The sequence below is a fragment of the Apteryx mantelli genome, chromosome 27 (genome assembly GCF_036417845.1).
Source record: "Apteryx mantelli isolate bAptMan1 chromosome 27, bAptMan1.hap1, whole genome shotgun sequence".
NCBI classification, from domain to species: domain Eukaryota; kingdom Metazoa; phylum Chordata; class Aves; order Apterygiformes; family Apterygidae; genus Apteryx; species Apteryx mantelli.
Window position 1 is genome coordinate 5,239,259 of NC_090004.1, and position 15,471 is coordinate 5,254,729.

The window sequence follows — 15,471 nt, forward strand, 5'->3', positions numbered from 1 at the left end:
AACCAAGAAAAGAATCAGCGGATGCAGCTGCTTGTCACCAATGTACAGACGATCCCCAGCACCACGTGAAGTCCAGAGGCCTAGCTTCAGTGCCACAACATCAACAAATTTAATTGATGCATTTCCAGAGGAGAATATTGTTAAATAAGTGCTAGTCAATTCCCATCATTTCAAACCAACTTTTGGAAATGCATGAATAGTGTTCTAATGGACAACGGGCTCTTAGTGACTGACAGATGTTAAACATTCTTATATCAGAAAGACTTTGGAATTTATCAGCTGCAACACCAATATAGTTTGAAAGCAAGTCAATGCACTGGATTAAACCCTGTCTTCTTTCATAGGTTATAATTCCACCATGGAGCTTTATTATTTCTAGTGGAATATTTAAAAACTGCAATTGAAATAAACCAATGTCAAATTCAGGAAATAATTTTGTTTAACTATATTACAAAAGAAATCTTGGTCTGTTTGGAATCCAAAGCAAAGCTGCTCTTAAGTCATAGAACTGAACAATAAATAGTTTAAAATAGTTTTAAAAAATTATTTAAAAAAATAGTTTAAAAGGCACAGCACACAGTAGTTGCTTTCATGAAGGTCAATTTTCCCAAGCCAAAACCAATACTAAACCCAAAGTGATTTCAATGAGAGCCAAAAAAAGTTATTAATTAAAATACATTTACACTTTAATACCAACTTCTACAGTAACTTTTCTTCCCTCCCCAAGCAAGCACAACACTCAAAATGAACAAGCAACTTAATGAGGAGCATTTGCTTTCATTTAAGCCAGACAAGCTTTTGGGATAATTTGAATCAGAAAAAAAAATTACAGCCCACTAACATACAGTAATTTGAACAAAACCTAACGCATTTCCACAGCTGCAGCTGAATACCTAAACTGAGCACAGGTTTTTATGTCTACATTCAAAAGTTTGTCCCATTTATGCTCCAGAAAGTCCCAAGTTATTCTAAGCACATACTGAAAAAGGAATGTAGTTAACATGCCAAGAAACTTTTGGCTTCAGCACTCTTGAGCTGAGGAATTCTGCTATGTAACCGTTTGCCCGAGAGGTCCGTTTAATATCTTCTTCCATTTGATGCACTGAGAGCTACAGCACAGATCTGTTATGACCAGTCATTAAGAGAAACACCATAATGGAGATGCAACACATTCTTCTCCTTCAATTACAAAAGTGTTTTTTTTCAGAAGGAGATGAATTTTAGATATTTTAGAGAGCTGATTTTCTCCATGAGAACAGAGCTGTGCTGACACTAAACTGTAAGCCTTTAAATATTGTAACAATATTCTGAAATTTTATGTGACTAGTCACACAAGGGATTAATCAAGTAACAATTGTTTCTTAAATCCACTGTTAAAAGCCAGAAATTTAGCATCACCTGATCTTTGAATTCAGGCCACAACATTCTAGGATATCTTCAGTGTTTAACTCCCATCACCATCAATTTCATTCCACAGGAGTAGAGAAAATATTAAATGTTGACTTCTCTATACTAATTCAGTCTAGGTTATTTGTTAATTCAGCAAGATTATTCTTATTATATAGAGAGAAGCTTTGAGCTTTTATTCAAATTCATTTCCAAAAAAACAGAGATCTTTAGTACTAAATGATGCAAACCTTCCTACATATAAGACTATTTTCAGTTATCATCAAATCAAGCTGCTATCGTCCATTGAAGGACTTGAACATAAGAGTAGTGTGAAGTTGTTCTTAACTACAACTGAATACCAGATATTTCACTTGCATTGTTTAGGATCAGACAGGGAAAAAAAGTGCAACACTGCACACAGCAAGGTAACATGGTATTTTTCACTAGTAAGCAAATATTTTGCTTAAAAATTAAACAGAGCATTAGCCCCCAAAAGCCTGACTTCAATTTACCAGAAGGGAAAGTACAGTGCCAAACATAGTGTTTAACTTGACCTAAGACCCATGACCAAAGTCATGCTATGCTAGAGACGTCATCCAGCAGTCTGAAAGGCTACAATCTGCCATAGAGAATTTGTTACAGTGAGAAAAAGTTAAAGATGTTCACTTGCCTTGAACAAAACTGTGCTGCCCTCCAAGTTGACTACATAAAAAAAGCTGAAAAGGTGACAAAATGGACCTCGGATTAACTGTTAGATGTGACATCAAGAGAAAGATCTGGGCATTCAGACACTGCAGCGCATACTCCACAGCGTAACATGAAAAACAAGCAGGGCTGTTTTTTAAAGAAACTTAAATAAGAAAGTAAGTTCAAATAAGAATGAAAGAGTTGCAAAACACTAAAACAAATAATCAGTATGTGCACTGAGAAGACAACCTGGTTTATCATAGCCTACACACTTAAACTACTGGCGACTCCCACAGCCAAGTAGCTCAGCCCATGCAAGAGTGCCAGCTACCTAGGGGGGCAAAAAAAAAAAAAAATAATAATAATAATAATAATCTGCTTCTCCCACTGTCCGGGAGGTTGAGTTCAGCTGATCCAGCCAGTGCAGTAGCCACCTCCTCCCCTTCTCTTCCCCCAAAGCAGTTATTTCATTCAAATGAGATTATTCCCACCCACACACAAAAGAGGATACTTGACTCTCGTACAAGAACCTGCACAGATAACCACTGCCAAGGTAGTGCTGAAATTTACTGAAAGGCTAATCAATAAACAAGCAAAGAAACACTTAAAAGGATCCCAAAGCCCTTAGTATATAACATACACCCAAAAGACTTGAGTGTAAAACAGAGTTCTACAAATCTTTGGTCCTGAATGACTGTGAAACTGTTTCAAACAGCAATTAGTTAACAGGAGCACACTATGAGCTTCCCAAACTGGATCGAGTGACTGCAGAAATAATAGTAAAGTCAAAGTGCATCCAATGAGAATTGTGATACAGTTCACTCACCATCTACGTAAATAAAACTGAAGAAAAGGGCAGAACACTGGAAGACCTTCCTCAGTACCATTTCCTAATTTATCCAAAGCTATTAAGGGAAGCTTTCCCCGATTTGATATACCAGAAGGAGGGAGGGGGGAAAAAAAAAGTTTGACTGAAGAGAGAAAAATCCATTTTAGAGAAGCATGACACAAAATACCTTTGTGCCAAGGATGACTAATGAAGCTATTTGATTATACCACCAAGAAAGTACCCCCTCCTGAATAAGCCTGGAATCCACAGAGTCCAGAAAATTAAAGTGCAAGCAAGTAAACAGATTAGGAAAAACCAAAGGGTATTTTAAAGTCTTGAATTCAGCAATCCTGAAGCATATGGTAGTTCTCACTAAAAAAAAAAAAAAAAAAAAAAAAAAAAAAAAAAAAAAAAAAAAAAAACCCTACTGGGAAAAATACATGAGAAAAGCAGCATGATGCAAGCTCATTACCTCAAAACAACCAGTAACAATCAATCCAGCATGTTTCAGGAACAGCAATCTCATTCAAAAACTGAGTAAACTAACAATAATCCTATATGGATTTGTATTTTAAGAGGAAATTGTTTAAGGTAAACTAATGAAGTGATTCAAGGGAAAAGTATGCAGCAATTCAAAACCCCACAGATAAAAGAATACAGAAAGGAGTGGTTCAACGTTCCACACACAACTACTGAAAACAGTCTGGTAGTATCAGTCTAAATCCTTGCAGCGTCAACTCAGACCTTTATCTTGCCAAGCTGGATAAACAGAATTCCATGCTGTTTACTGGGCAGGGTTTTCAGATAAGATGTAAAACACTATGTCCATGCAAAGACTATAAGAATATTTGATACAACACCATCAAATGCTTCCTCTGTATGGTGCCTTATACCAATTGTTTTCTGCTTCTGTTCAGCCAATGGATGGATAAGCTTCAGGGATTTTTATATCTAAGCATTTATTTTGCAAGCCAAAATATGTCTTAAAGAGTCCCAAATATTAATGAAGTGTCATTAAAAAATAAAAAATAAAGTGAAGGCAGTAAGTTGAAGAGTTCTGAACTAAAAAATGTGATTTGTATGTAATAAACAATGTTATTCTCACACTTTCATATTTGTTAGTTTGATAGGTTGTTTTGGTTTTTTATGGGAGGAATGGGTCAGGGAGAGTGGCTAGAGTCAAACCCTGATCTTTGATGCTGATTAAATCTGGTCCAACCAGATTTAATCTGAGATATGACAAGACAGAAAGGACACTTCTACTTATCAGTTCATCTTCTTTCTTGCCTCTCCAGAACAGCAGACAATGTCTCAATTTAAATGTGACAGCTTTTACTTCTGTGTCCTCATACCACTGGGCAGACAAACTTAACAGGACACTTAAAAGGGCAAGAGTAGCACCTTATGAAAAATGAGGTTGATATTGCTGATAGCCTAAAAAAAGTTCCCTGCCACAATATGCAAAACAGACACTGAATCTCAGAATGAGAGAAAAAGAAAACAAACAGCATTATGCAAATATTTCAGAATACTAGCAGGATCTTCTTGGCATGTGTTGGTATAAATTGAATATATTCAATCTATATAATCAAAATATTGTATATATTTTATTACAGAGTTACTGGAAATCTACAGTTAGTGGCAGCAGCAGGTACTGACTGTAACATACAAAGAACTCAAAGCAATTAACTTCATCATCTTAGCTACATTGAAAGTGAGCAGCTAAATTTTACTATAATCTTAATATTGAAAGATTATCTCTAGATACTTGACACATGTCACTATGGGACACCTTTTTTCCAGATTCAGCTGTTCTGGTAAGAAGTATAAAACAAGGAGTTATGAAGAAAAAGATATTAAAGTTTAACACCAGTACCACCAAAACAGGCAAACTAATGAAAGTGAACAAAATCTCAGACTCTTCATTATTAAAACACATTAAAACCGGCATACCTGCTACGCCAGCAAAAACCAAATGGCAACTTCGACAATTCCTTCCAGCATGTTTGTTGTGTTCTCCCCCAAGCATACCAAAGGGCGTTCGAGCAATGAATGCTTCACAGTTGGAAACATCCTCTTGCTTTAAGGATTAGCCAGTAGGAGCTGCTGTCACCACATCCATGTGAAGGAGAAAGGGAAAGACCTGGAAACCACTTTCTACACATACTTTGCCTAATGGGATGTTACTAGCCCATAGCCCTGCAGGCAGAGGTGTCCAAAGACTGTGATGTGGATCCCAGCTGAAGACTCGGGATCACCTTGTAACAAAACCGAAAAGGACAGAAGAAAGAACATTTGAAATATTTGCCCAAGACAGTACTGCTAGCCTCGCAAAGATTATGTTTGTCTTTACCTTCCCTTTATGTTAGAATTCACAGTTGGAATTCACAGTTGGCAAAGATGCCGAATATCTAGCACACTGTTTAAGTTCCTTTGTCTCATTTCCGAGTGCTTATTACAGCCGACGTCTGTCATGTTCATGAACCAACTCTTTCCTTTAAAAGCCTTTGTTAATAGAAAAGAAACTGTTGCACATTTAAAGATCCATGTTGGCTTCTTCAAAGAGACAGGAGCAAAGGCAAATCTCAGACAACTTCAGGCTGCTGCATATTAAGTTTCAAGGTGCAGGTCCCATGTATTCCAGCTGATACCACAGCACAGCTTTTTAGCAGAGCCACTGCACTTTCTGTAACACAAAGCAGCCTCTAACATATTTTGAAACCTATCCTGCTCATTTACCACTAACATAAGTTAAAAAGTCATTAAAGATTCATTCAAAGCACAAAATAAGCATGCAGCATCCATTAATAACAGTTATCCACACTATTAAATATCTCTGACAAGTAAGCTAACTCCTACAACTCTTTTATAATGCTAAGATTCCAAATAAAATATCCAACATCTTTCTCATAACTTCAAAGGTCAGGAGTTTGACAGTTTAAATAGCTTTTTCTTCATCATGCTGTGCGTTGTGGGCAGATGAGCCTACAGCATCACAGACAGTGCAAGAAGTGAAGTACCACCACATCATGCCTTTTCCTAATAATCCTGTTCTCCAACTGCATTATTAACCTCCACCCTAAGTTTCCCACTACCTATCAACTGCTTTTAAACACGGAAGGCTACTATTTTTAAAGGATGTGGCAAGATAAGCATATGCCTCACTACCATCTACAAACAAGAAAACATCTTGCAGGAAAAGAACGTACATTAGTTTCCAAGTTGAAGACACCTGACCTGAAAACCCCCTAAATGAAGCTTACAGCAGTTATATCATGGCCTTACCGTTACAGGAATGATATTGATTAGTGTAGCTCCTTTATTTGACCTTTATAAGGGAATTTAAGAAAAGCTTGGTAATTTGATACCAATTAGACTTAAACTTTCAGACAAACAAAAAAATAATTTTAGTTCTATAAAGCAATTTAGGTAATCATTGCTATCTTAAATAGCTAGAGTCCTTTAAGAAAGGCACATGAAACAAAGAAAAAAGAAGAAGAAAAGAGGCAAATTGCTCAAACCTGAAATTCACTGCAAATACAAAAAAGCCTAAGGAAAAAAAAAAAAAGAACTTAACTTCCTGCATGTCCTTGGGATTTGGCTATTAAATCAGGGAAAGGAATTCTTATCTTCTCATTCAAATTGCCTCTTAAAGTAATTACTTTTCAGATAAGCCACCACTGTGTTAGACATTTGACTGTAGCAGCAACTGACCATCTTAGGATGATGCTATTTTTAGAGTCTTGGGATGTTGCTCCCAGCAAAAAAAATAGACTTGTCTTGTACAGTTTCATGCAACTCTTGTTTATTGCCATCCAATTCTCAGTGTAACACTTTTGGAAAAAAAAAGCTTTGGGATTTTCATGATATATTAAAGTAACTTCATAATTCAGCAGAATTTAATTAAGCATTTTCAGTTCTTTGGAGAAAAGAAATTATCCCATGTTCATCCTTTGGGAGAATCAGATAAAGAGCCAGGTCAAAACCTGTATTAGATACTAACCACCAATTTTCTTCAGCGAAGAAATTAACTTAATGCTATGAATACAAAAACTTGGGATTATTGTGGATAATCACAAACATGATTTTTTCTAGATTAACATAGGAAAAATAGAGTAATTAAGTTATTAAATAATCACAGAAACTGGAATCTCATCTCTATCCCTCTTACTTACAATGCCTTCAACAAAGTGATTCAGTTGTAACAAACCTAGATAAGATAAACATAGCCAAACTGACTAAAATTTGGTATGCAACAGCTTGACACATTCTTACCATATTCTAGGGCAAATTTAGAAGTAGGCAGTTAACTATACAGTAATGTTTGTTTAGGTAGTGCTTGAAACTTGCCTGTGGGTACCTGACATTTGAACTTAGAACAGTCATTGTAAATGACTATGTCCCCTCCCCACCCCTCAAATTTGCTAAGGAAGTACAAAATGTGCTTTGGCTACAGTCCAAGGGACCCATTTCCAAACCTCTCCACAAATGAAGCATCTCTAACATTTACAGGAAAGAACTGCAAACTTTCACACTGGGACTGAGAAGCCCAAGTAAAACTTCTGTCTTTGGCATTTAAGTATTCTTCAAACAACCTTGTGAGCACGCATCACTTCTGCGAGACAGAAAAAGATCTCTGTTTATGGTATACTATAACCTAATTTACAGAGCTAAGACAACCAATGAGTTGGACAGGTTAGCAATGAAGAGCTGCTCAAGCTTCATCCCATGCGCTGTTCCTTCTCCACCAACAGTCAAGTCATTCAAGTTGCCAGGTTGACTTAGATTTAAGCTAGGAGCAAAGAGCCAATGCCAAGTGTCCAAATGAGTTTCATGCCAAAGTGCTAGCCAAAAGCAATGAACTGAAGGGTTCAAAATTCTGATAAAATAAGGAATACAGCTAAATATACAACTACTTCCAAATCAGAAAGTAAATGGCAATATCCACAGAAGAATGTGCCTGCAGGGAAAAAAAAATAGCTCAAATTCTCAAAACTCACTGAAACAGAGGCATAGTTTTGAACCTGTACACCTTGATCACAGCATACCCAAAAGTTCTAGCTAGGAAAAAATGTTATCTTAGATTGCAATGGTGTTGGAATTTTTTTAGAGCAGATACAATAGCAGGCTTTTGGTGGAGGCTTTCCTCCTTTTTTAATTTGCTCTTTATTGCTTCTGGTTCCAGTGCAAGGATTGTGCAATTCATTTATTAAAAGCCACCTCTATGAACATATTCTACATCCCTTGGGATACAGTATCCAAATTTTTCATTCGCAGAGTAGAACTTCCTCCTTCAGGACATTTTGCCTCATCTCATTAAGCTACAGTACAGCATGTCTCACTAGAGTGAGTAATACAAGCTTTGAGAGACTGAAGAAATACATTTATGCTTACTTTGATTTTATTTTTAGACAAAACCATGTTAAAAAAAAACAAAACTATTTCCTTTATTTAAAAAAAGCAGCTCTCAAAGTACAGACTATCAAACCCTAGCCAAACTAGTAATGCTTTAACAGAGCCAAAAAAGTCTGAAGCTGATCCAGTAGCACTGACTGATCTCATTAGCTCTTCTCATGAAAATACACAGATATGACTTCACTCCTGGATTACACTCCTATATTTAGTTTATACCTAATATGGATATTTAGTGTACAGAACTAAGCCATTTCCTTTCCTCGTGTAAAGTTCCTTGCCCTTTGTCTAACCAACAATACAAGGAATAAGTTTGAACTCTTAGAGAACTCACACACAAAGACATCTGTAATTAATAGCAGTTTAGCTTATGTTTTTAACTTCAGCAAAAATAAACACAGCATTCAGAGCTATGAAATCAGATTGTGCCACAACTGCACGTTTAACCTGTTGGAAAAGAAAAAAAATACTCAAAAAATTTTTAAAAGATTTAGCTATTATCCTTCACAGGAAAAAATATTCTAAATAAAGGATTTAAAACTCCTGAAATCAAACTCTATTTGAACTCATATCAAGGAAAACAGAGTCGTCATTTTGTTTTGGGGGGTTTTAATTGTTAAAATGTTCACAAACTGCTAATACAACTAATGGGCACAAAAGGAGTACCTAATACCTTTTTTAGTGAAAATATATCATTTTGAAGTTATGAATATTCATAATTTGAGAAAAAAGACAAGAAAAAATTTGATTGGAATAATAAGTTGTTTGCTATCAGTTATTTAAAAAGAACTTTGAAGATAAAAATCAGTTTAGTTGGATAACAAATACAGATGTAAATTACTTTTTCCATGGATGGTCAACTTGCAACCGAACATCAGCTTAACTAAATACTTAAACAAACTAAGCGAAGGGACTTGATTTAAAAAACAGTTTTCACAGTTCCAAATGCCTCTACGCTGGCAGACAAAAACATCTTACTTTCTCCTGCATTGCCTAGTTAAGGTTTTGTAGGATTGCACTGCTCATCTGGATGCTACAGGCTTATCAGCTGCAGGGCCTAATCAGCAACAGACCACCTCATTAAAAAAAAAAAAGATAACAACATCTATTACTGACAAGTATAGATATCGAATCTTAAAAATAGTTTTGGTGGATTTCTAAGTGGTAAGTCTGGCCCAACCAGAATTTGGAATTGATGCAGGAACCGTTATAAAAGTGTGTAGGCCTTGTGTTTGCCACATCAGAGCAAATAATAACTTTCTCATTAAAAAGAGAATCTGAACATGGTCTCACTGGTGAGAAAAGAACAAGAGCTCAGAGCTCTTTCTGTCCCTTTTGACTAATGTAAACTTTTAAAATCAAACTTGAACCCTCAAAGTACAAAAGTCACTTTCCAAAGTACATAAATTACTATTTAGCTAAAAGTTCAATTAATTCCCTGGTTAGACTCTCCCAAACATCGGTTTTCTAAAGGACAACTCAACCTTCGAAAATCCACAAGTTCAATAACAAGAGCCAGCTACAGAACAGGCTACTTCTCTGTTCACCCTATTCACACGAAAAGACAGTAATACTTTTCAAATAATACAAGGAAAACTCTTCCCTTACTGTTCCTTCCAGAAGATTAGGTCAGGATAGCCAGTAGAAAACCAGACAGTGATATTGAGTCACTTCGGGCTGCAAGAGTAATGACCACTTACTTCTTAGGATGCTAACATTGTCACAGTGCTGCCCACCAAAAGATTATCAGACCCTCCCACTCGCTTCCTAACAGTGAAACAGTGAGTTTATATGAACATTCCTCACCTGCATGTTACTTCTCAACAGTCAATCATCTCTACAGTCAATTATCTCTACCTACAGACAAGATATCTCCTTTAAGAGGCTTCTCATACTTTCCAAATATTTTCATATTATCTTTGACGTCGCGTTAAGTATACTCTTCCCCGCCTCTGTGAATTCCTTATTACACATACACCCAGTTACAAGCTGACATACAAAAGCATCAGGCCTAAGACTCGGACTGCTTAGGTCCTTGATGTGCATTTTTCACTGACTTTTGATAGGTTCCAGAGGTTAAAGTTTGTCCCCCAGTAAGTGTTTGGATACACAGAGGATTGCTTCTCTTGCGCCTTCAAGCCTTCTACTGCATAGCCTGGGATGTTTCCCATCTGTGAAAACTGAGAACAGGTTTGTCTTTCACAGCAGTATCCATGTTCAAAGAATGCATCTGGGGTTTACAGCATTTGTAGCAAATGACTCAGAAGTACCACCTCAGGTGACCATACAGTCCTAACCATCAGATTATCAGACTGTGAAGGGCAATGAGTTGAAATTCGAGAACTCAGCCAGTTCTCATACCACTTTGTGAGGAAAGGAGGAAAAGCGCACAAGTGTCAGATATTTTTCAACTGCAAAGTAAAACAGAAGGTCTCGACAATCTAACTGAACTGTCTAGATGTTAATCATTGGAAAGTGGAGGATATATGCCACTGAATAAAACCACTGAAGTTTATTCAGAACAATTTCTGACTAAAGAAAAGCTAACTCATCTGTGTAAACCCTTTGGAAATGACTGTTAGTTTTTTACTTTTCAATATTTCGGAAAAAAAGTAAAGAAAATCCATCTCAATATTTGTAAACTGAATATTGTACCAAGTGCATTAGTTTCTATATTAGAAATTAGACTCAAATCAAAAAGACAAGGAGGTTTCTGGCTATGAGAACTCTCCCAATCGGAATTTTAAGGAGTATAGTTTGCTGGCCAAAAAGGAAAAAAAACTGATTTATTATAATTAAGCACAGGATACACCAAGATGTTTATGCCTCAGCTTATGAGGGGATCCCTTATGATACTCCTGTATTTGCTCAAAAGCAACAACCTGCACAGGAAGTTTTGTTATCTATACCAAATGCATATTAAAGGCAGGCTGAGAAAATTCTCAGGTGCTGAGGTTATTACATCATAACCTCCAAAGGATAATCTTGTATGTAAGGAAGAGACTTATCTAATCAGATTATCAAGTGGCAAGCCTGCCCCCGATAAGATTATATCTGAGAAGCAACATTGCATGTCTCTAGTCATGTTATTTCCTAATATAGATCATCTTTTAAATTTTATGGCTATACTGCAGTTGACAAAAGAAAACAAAAAACAATGATGACAAACAAGTTCATGGGATAGTTTGTTATAAATCAATATACAGCAGCTATACTACTCCAGAGTAACACAACAGATCTTAAGCAAGGATACTCACAGGCAATGAGCAACCAGAAAAAGCCAAACCTGAATGCTAGCATTTCAGGCAAATTGTATTCTCTCACCCAGCACTGAATTAGTATCATTGCTGTCCACTGCTAGAGATGTACATAAGCATACATCCCTTTCCTGACACGGGCTCTAACATTTCATTGAACAAAGGACCACAAAACGGATCCAGATCCTACAAGGCAAACAGTTCACTTGCCAATTCTGTTTAATTTGGATATACAAAGTGTAGACAGGCTTCTGTTTACAATCATTGGGAGTGCTTTAGAGTTGCATATCTTATGAAACGTGAATTCAGAGCATTTTTCTACAGACAGTACAATTCACAGGCCAACTGTGCTTTAGATAGAGACACTATCTGATTTTTCAAAACAGGTGCCCAATTTCGCAATGACATCTTACTTGAAAGCTGCCAGATATCCAAGGTCTAATTAATTTGCAAGTATATACACGTTATGCAGTTTAAGAAGAGAGCACCTTCCTTAATGATAAGCCACGTGTAATCCATACCTGTTACCATAACCCAACGCCTCATGCCAACAGATACACGACTAAGAATTACTTGTTTGCTGAGTTTTTTTCTTAAACACTGAACTTGTTGATCAGCTGTGTCTTCACCTTGCTATTACAAAAGAATGCAAACATTGACTGCCCTCTGGAACACCATGGGTTGAGTTTCAGGCAGCTTCCATCCACATCTCTTTTGTACACCACCTTAAACAAACTGTACAAGTAGTTGTATAAGCTCTATTCTGTGGTTTCACAGATGAGTGGTTCTATTTGACCAAATCAGTCTGCCACACTTTTTATTTACAATAAAAATCCAGACATGATCAACTAAACTGCAGTTATTATAAGTGGCCTGTAAGAGTTGTATCCAAAGCACAATGCTCTAGTTTCTGTGTGCATGTTCATTATATTGCAGTCTTCACTACTCCAAAATGCCACTAGGGCATATAAAATATTCTTATTAGACAATGGAAGCAGGCCTCCCTTATTAATAAAACATGTGAACATAGTAGGAAACTAAATGAAATCAGATACATCACTAGTTTCTCCTAATCAGCTCTCAGAGGAAAGACTTGACAAATATTTATTTACCCTACGTTAAAAGAGGCTGCAGGCAGCCCACCAGCACTCTAATGAAAAAACTGCTGAAGTTACTCATTACATGACATTAAGACAGACATCATTCACCTCAGTTCCAGCACTGTAATACAAACATTTTCTTATCTAAATATCCTAACTCTTCACATGCTTTATCACAGAATATGCAAATACAAGTTATAACAGACTGATACACTGTCTTCTAGAATAAATCAAAGCAATCTACGGGTGTCTAACAGTTATTTGTAACTGAAAGCTAACCATGTGTGCACTCCTCACCACGCTGTGCCACCCCTCCTTCACCAGCTCTGTTACTGATCACAATTTAATAAGATGCAAACCTAACATTTTGGGCATGAAGCCAAACAGTCTCTCCTGCTGCTTCACAAATTTGTTTCTCAAGCTTTAATCTCTACCTTTGTTTCATCTTAGTCTGGCTGCTACAATCCTTTGTACGCAGGTCATACAGTTGCCACCCTTCAGCCGCAGGCATTTGGCACAGATTTCTTTTTTGGTCAAGAAGTCTTTCCATTACCTCTATATTAAGAGCTTCACTGGCTAACAGCACACAGGTTGAACCGAGACCCCATATACAGTTCTAGAAGAGATAATCTATGTTGCAAAGTCTTGTTCTAATACTCACTCAGTAACTGCACAGTTTTTCTAGACTGTACCTGTATTCAGGTGGAAAACATGAAATAGATGAAAGCAGCTGATCTGTGCTTCCCATTTACAGAATATAAATGACTAAATCAAAATCTAGTGCTCTTCTGGACAGACACTATTAGCTTTATTGACTAACCATAAATATTTCGCTTGCATTTATATGAAGTGATCATCTTAGGAAGCTAAATGGGTAGAAAGTAAGACCTCTTTACCTGAGGATCATGAAGGCAGACAAGAATAACTTCTTTTTTTAACTTGAGCTCTACCCTAAAGGCAAACAGTATACAGCTTGCAGTAGTCATTCATAACACTGGAAAAAGGCTTCCTTGAGGGAGCTAGTACTCACTGATAATCCTGAAAAAACCCTTCTTAAACCCATGCCAGTAAAGATGTTTCAACTGAGAATGACAGAAAATTTTCCTGTTTTTTTACCTTTCACATATTTTAACATCTTTATTGGTCTAATACTGATTTAATCAGAATCAATATATCTTTCACACAAGTAATACTACACCTTCTTCCATGCTACTCCTCATGCATGAAATATCCTCTCTAAACACATCCACAAAGCTTATACTTCCCCCCAAATCTTTTGGTCATCAATCACTGTCCTGATTTCTGTTTAAAAAGAAAAGTCTAGCAGCTTTAGGACAGATGAAGGTAAGCTGGCATGCTATACATGTTATAATAAAAAACTGCTGCTATAAGCTATAGATTACTTTGAATTATTTAACTGCTGTATTTGTAAGCTCTAACCTCTACACCGAAAACCTAAATATTTTGACTAAAATCAGGTCTGGAATCCTCCACTGCAATGTTTTCCCTAGATCCTGTCACTGCATCTTAAGACTACTAACAAGCCTGAAAAGGATTAATTCAACATTTTTAGAGCATCATTTAATAAATAAAATTTATATTTAATGACTTGTTTGCAAAGCTGTATCTAGCCCAGTAGAGCTTTTCATGTCTGCCACCATGGCTTTTATAATAAGCAATTTCCAAAAACTCAGATGAAGGCTTTCCATTATTTTCTTACTGCAATAAAAAGAAACTTCACCGGAAGAATTAAAAGTTTGAAGAAAGCCTCTTTAGAAAAAAAGTATATGTAAACAGGAAAAAATAAAAGAGACAAATGCTGTTTATTCCCTATATTTTTGATGTGAAGTAAGGAGGAAGATGCTGCATCACCAGAGCCCCAGAAGATGCAAAATATTGCATCATGCTGCCATACATGAATGCAAAACATGCGGAGATACCATATGGCATCTTTGCTAGATAAAGGCAGTACAACACATGCTCTGTTCTCCTAGTTTAGGAGCAAAACCGGCGATGCATTTGAATGCTTGGTTTCAGCCACAGAAGCTGATACTTGAGGCAGGGGACTCGGTGAAAAGCCACGAGTATTTTCATTACCTTCGCGCGCGCACACAAGCATCGGGGCACACAATGCAGGAAGAGCGAGCGCGGACACGGAGCAAGTTCTCCCTCGCCGCCGCCCAGCCCCGCCGGGTACCGGCCGCAGCCTCTGCTCGCCTCTCCCGGGCTCTCGGGAAAGAAATTTCCAGCAAACGCGCACGGAGACACTTTTCAGGAGGGAGCGCGGGCGGCTCGCGCGGCCCCTCGCCCCCGCCGCCCCCGGCCGGGCCCCCGCGGCGAGCGGCGGCCGCCCTGAGGGGGGACCCTCGGCCCGGGCCCCGGCGCGGCGGCGGGGGAGGGCAGCGAGCGGCTCCCCCCGCGCGCGGCACCGCGGAGGGGCGGCGGCGGCAACAATAGGTGCGGAGCGAGAGCGGGAGGGAGCGAGGCGGCAGGCGGCCGCTCCCGCCGCCCCGCGCAAGTTCCTGAGGGAAACTTGGAGCCTCCCGGGCCGGGCGGGAAACCGGCCGCGGTGAGGGGGGGGGGGGGAAGGAGGGGGGGCGCCCAACGGTCGGGACCCCCCGCCGCGCGCGCGCGCCTCACCTTGACGAAGAGCTCGATGACGGGCTCCTTGTCGCCCTCCTTGAGCCCGTTGACGGGCACGGACAGCGCCATGCTGCAGCCTCCGCTCTGCCTCTCGCCTCGCCTCTTGCCTCGCCCGGTGCTGGCAAGCCGGGACGGCGCCGCGCCGCCGCTCGCC

General features: G+C 38.4%; 1 protein-coding gene across 1 annotated transcript in view; it reads right to left on the bottom strand.

The window, feature by feature from the left end:
- The window catches only part of CLIC4 (chloride intracellular channel 4), a 34,424-nt gene extending 18,953 nt beyond the window's left edge, over positions 1 to 15,471 (bottom strand). The window contains exon 1 of the mRNA XM_067311315.1: positions 15,315 to 15,471. Within this exon, the coding sequence (XP_067167416.1) occupies positions 15,315 to 15,386 (72 nt within the window). The 5' untranslated portion in view covers positions 15,387 to 15,471. The remainder of the gene's footprint in view (positions 1 to 15,314) is intronic.